The sequence below is a fragment of the Chiloscyllium plagiosum genome, chromosome 31 (genome assembly GCF_004010195.1).
Source record: "Chiloscyllium plagiosum isolate BGI_BamShark_2017 chromosome 31, ASM401019v2, whole genome shotgun sequence".
NCBI classification, from domain to species: domain Eukaryota; kingdom Metazoa; phylum Chordata; class Chondrichthyes; order Orectolobiformes; family Hemiscylliidae; genus Chiloscyllium; species Chiloscyllium plagiosum.
The window spans coordinates 36,733,491-36,737,799 of NC_057740.1; the positions used below are offsets into that span (position 1 = coordinate 36,733,491).

A 4,309-nucleotide genomic window follows, 5' to 3' on the forward strand; every position below is an offset into this window, starting at 1 on the left:
TGTTTGTCATTTTTATAAATGATCTGGAGGAGGGGCTAGAAGGTTGGGTGAGCAAGTTTGCGGATGATACGAAAGTCGGTGGAGTTGTTGACAGTGAGGAAGGATGTGTCAGGTTACAGCGGAATATAGATAAGTTGCAGAGCTGGGCCGAAAGGTGGCAAATGGGTTCAATGTAGCTAAGTGTGAGGTGATTCACTTTGGTAAGAGTAACCAAAAGATGGGGTACTGGGATAATGGTCGGATACTTGGTAGTGTGGATGAGCAGAGGGATCTTGGTTTCCATGTACACAGATCTTTGATATTTGCCACCCAGGTAAATAGTGCGGTGAAGAAGGCATATGGCGTACTGGCTTTTATTGGTAGAGGAATTGAGTTCCGGAGTCCTGAGATCATGTTGCAGTTGTATAAGACTCTGGTGCGGCCGCATCTGGAGTATTGTGTGCAGTTTTGGTCGCCATACTATAGGAAGGATGTGGAGGCACTGGAACGGGTGCAGAGGAGGTTTACCAGGATGTTGCCTGGTATGGTAGGAAGATCGTATGAGGAAAGGCTGAGGCACCTGGGGTTGTTTTCATTGGAGAAAAGAAGGTTTAGGGGTGACTTGATAGAGGTGTACAAGATGATTAGGGGTTTAGATAGGGTTGATTGTGAGAACCCTTTTCCACGTATGGAGTCAGCTATTACGAGGGGGCATGACTTTAAATTAAGGGGTAGGTAGGTATAGGACAGATGTTATGGGTAGATTCTTTACTCAGCGAGTCGTGAGTTCATGGAATACCCTGCCAGTAGCAGTGGTGGACTCTCCCTCTTTGTAGGCATTTAAGCGGGCATTGGATAGGCATATGGAGGATAGTGGGCTAGTATAGGTTAGGTGGGCTTGGATCGGCGCAACATCGAGGGCCAAAGGGCCTGTATTGCGCTGTATTCTTCTATGTTCTATGTTAGCTGTTGCAACTTTTTTTAAAAAAAAAAGGGTTTTGTGATTTACACATGAAAGAAGTGAAACTATCACAGTATTCTAACAGCTTAAAGGCTTAACAGACAATCAATTTTTCAATGTATAATTTCAGTTACATCACACTGCAAATTTTTGCTATAAATTCTGTGTTACGATCGAGCCCTCCACAATCACCTGATGAAGGAGCGTCACTCCGAAAGCTAGTGTGCTTCCAATTAAACCTGTTGGACTATAACCTGGTGTTGTGTGATTTTTAACTTTGTACACCCCAGTCCAACACCGGCATCTCCAAATCATGTCAAAATGTTGGTATTGTAACAGACTGCTGAGACTTTCGACAACCTAATTATAAATGTGTGTTACTTCTATTTTGCACATTGTTAGTTATGGTATGTTCAATTTAATAGTAAGTAAAAAATGTATACATGTGTGCAGTCACTCCTCCGTAACCATGAGAGTTAAATTTCTCAGAACCTCTACGAATAGTGGAATTCCTGAATGCAGAGCCTGTTAAAAGTACATGTTAAATATCACGAATACATGAGTTTTTGCTTCAGATGCTGAATTTTGTCGCTACCTTTTGACGCGGATAGGTGAATTTGCAAGCCGTGAACTTGCGGACACTGAAGGATATGTGACTGTACCTGTCAGCTTTATGAATCGCTCCAATTCTGCCTGATACCCATAAGATAAAGGAGCAGAATCATGTCATTCGGTTCATTGAGTCTGCTCCACCATTCCATCAAGGCTGAAATGTTTCTCAAATCCATTCTTCTGCCTCCTTCCCATAACCTTTGATCCTCTTACTGATCAAGAACCTCTCTCCATGTTGATCTCTCTGTACCTTTTCAGCAGCTATAACATTGTGTTCTGCACTCTATTCTGTTAACCTGATGTACTTGTACAGAATGGTCTACCTGTAAAGCATGTAAGATACTTTTCACTGTACTTCTGTCAGGACTGAATTATGAACCCATTTAATCTCATAACAAAGTCACTTAATAGGGTCTTTGAGGAGGTGCTGGTGGAAGATGAGTACCCGAAAGCTGTCTCAATGACTAGGCAGCTTCAACCCATTCATACTTCCCTTGTTTTTCGTGGTTTGTCTGCTTTAAATTTTGATTATGCTAAGGTTTAGAATTGATTCCCTATAAAAGCTGTGTTTCATTATTGGACAAAACATAAAACAAAAGCACTAAGTTCCTGTTAACACTTAACCGAATTTTAAAAAAAGTTTGCCAGCTGCTATTTTGGAAGCATTTAAAATTGGCAATTTGGCGCATAGTGCTCATTTTTTATGAATTACTTAATATATAGAATATTAAGACATTGCAACATTATTTTTAAGAATAAGTGTTTTGAGCATCTAGAACAGTTAATGCTGTGCAAGTGAGTAGCTCAGGCTGATTTTCTGTTTCTCTAACCTAGTTATTTTTTAACTTGATATGTATGGCATGGTTCATAGATGTCTAATTTCCTTTCTTGCCAACAAAATCCAATATTAAAATGTTCCCAGTTTTATTGGATAGAATGTTAACCTAATTTTGCTGGTCACCATTTTGTTTTCTCTTGTAGGGCAGCAGCGTTGAGTAAATTGGGAAACTACACTGGAGCAGTACAAGACTGTGAAAAGGCAATAGCTTTTGACCCGAGCTACAGCAAAGCTTATGGCAGAATGGGGTAAGTAGAACTTTTCCTTAAGACATATTTATCTTTGATCCAATTCCAAAAGTATTGATTCAATAGAGAAAGGTTCATGGCACTCTCTACTCAAGTTGACACTCTTCATTTACAGATATAGGCTATTCAAACATGGGAGGATGTCATCAATACTGGATGTATACATCTTTGCTAGAGTTTACTAGCAAGGATATAACAATGGAAATCCTGTTTCTTTTTCCTCCCACTAACCCAGAAAGCTGAGAGCAGTTGTGCATCTTCAAAGTAATTTGGTGTATGCTGATTTGTCATAAACCATGGATGAAGCATTGTCTGTATATTCATTATTCGCTGTCTGAACCAGTTGACCCTTCTGTTTAGAATACAGTGTGTGGCATCTGTGGCTATCAAGCTAACACATGTTTAATCTGTGCTGACATTTCGACAAAAATATATTGTTGAGTAGTCCTAAATTTTTTGACCTAAGCTACAAGGCTAAATAAAGAATTCTTTTTGATATTTTGGATGGTGATTGTTTGTGAGCAGATATTTCCCATAGGACAGTAGTTATGATACCAAGCGCTGGCAGCAGCAATAAAATGGTAATGCCACCAGAGGATCCAGAGTTTCCCCTTCTGCTTAAATTGACAGTGATGGCCAGTTGGCTTTATCTGTTCCTTTTTGTTTCTCACTTTCTGACCCATTTATGTCATTCCATATTTGGGATTTGTGTCCAACCGAGTGAAAGACTGAGTACAATCTAATTTAGGCTGTGGCTCTCAGCAAAGATAGTGTCTAAATTTAATCTTTTTAACTAGATAAATTGTGGGGCTATGGGAGAGGCAGGCAGGTAGATAATGAAATATTTAATGTATGCTAATTCTCCCACCCACCAGTTCACCACACGTATGTCAAACAACTGACCTTTTTCAACTTTAATAATCAGAATTGAAGTTATTGGGTTGCTGATTGTCGTTGATATTTTACAGCTGCAGCCCAGTTATTATGCAACTGACCTGGCTAGGTATCCAGCTACTATTGGTATGACACTTGTATTTCCAGAGAGATGTCAATAGCAAATTTTTGATCCTTGCCTTTGATCTTTGATTTACAGATGAAATTAATTTCTTCCAAACTGAGTATTGGAAGATAAAAGCTGTCATTCTCTAACCTTGTACTAACTTTAGCCCCCTTAGTTATTTTCTTGGATTGAAGCAGACTTTTTTTTGTAATCTGAGCATCCTACTGCACTCAAATTTGAGTTTCTGATTTCAGTTCCTCTCTGTTTCGTTGACCGGGGATTTCCACCCCTATTATCACTTTTTCATTTAAACTAATTAGTGAGAGGAAGGTTGTGGTTCTGTTCGCCGAGCTGGGAATTTGTCTTGCAAACGTTTCGTCCCCTGTCTAGGTGACATCCTCAGTGCTTGGGAGCCTCCTGTGAAGCGCTTCTGTGATGTTTCCTCCGGCATATATAGTGGCCTGTCCCTGCCGCTTCCGGTTGTCAGTTCCAGCTGTCCGCTGTAGTGGCCGGTATATTGGGTCCAGGTCGATGTGTTTGTTGATAGAGTCTGTGGATGAGTGCCACGCCTCTAGGAATTCCCTGGCTGTTCTCTGTTTGGCTTGCCCTATAATGGTAGTGTTGTCCCAGTCAAATTCACACACGCAGATGATAAGCAACATGAATTCGAC

The 4,309-nt window shown here is 40.3% G+C and overlaps 1 protein-coding gene across 1 annotated transcript in view; it reads left to right on the forward strand.

Annotated features, from left to right (window-relative positions):
• The window catches only part of LOC122565057 (small glutamine-rich tetratricopeptide repeat-containing protein alpha-like), a 38,238-nt gene that overhangs the window by 9,241 nt on the left and 24,688 nt on the right, over positions 1-4,309 (forward strand). Inside the window, exon 4 of the mRNA XM_043720687.1 lies at positions 2,534-2,638. Coding sequence (XP_043576622.1) covers positions 2,534-2,638 — 105 coding nt within the window. The remainder of the gene's footprint in view (positions 1-2,533; positions 2,639-4,309) is intronic.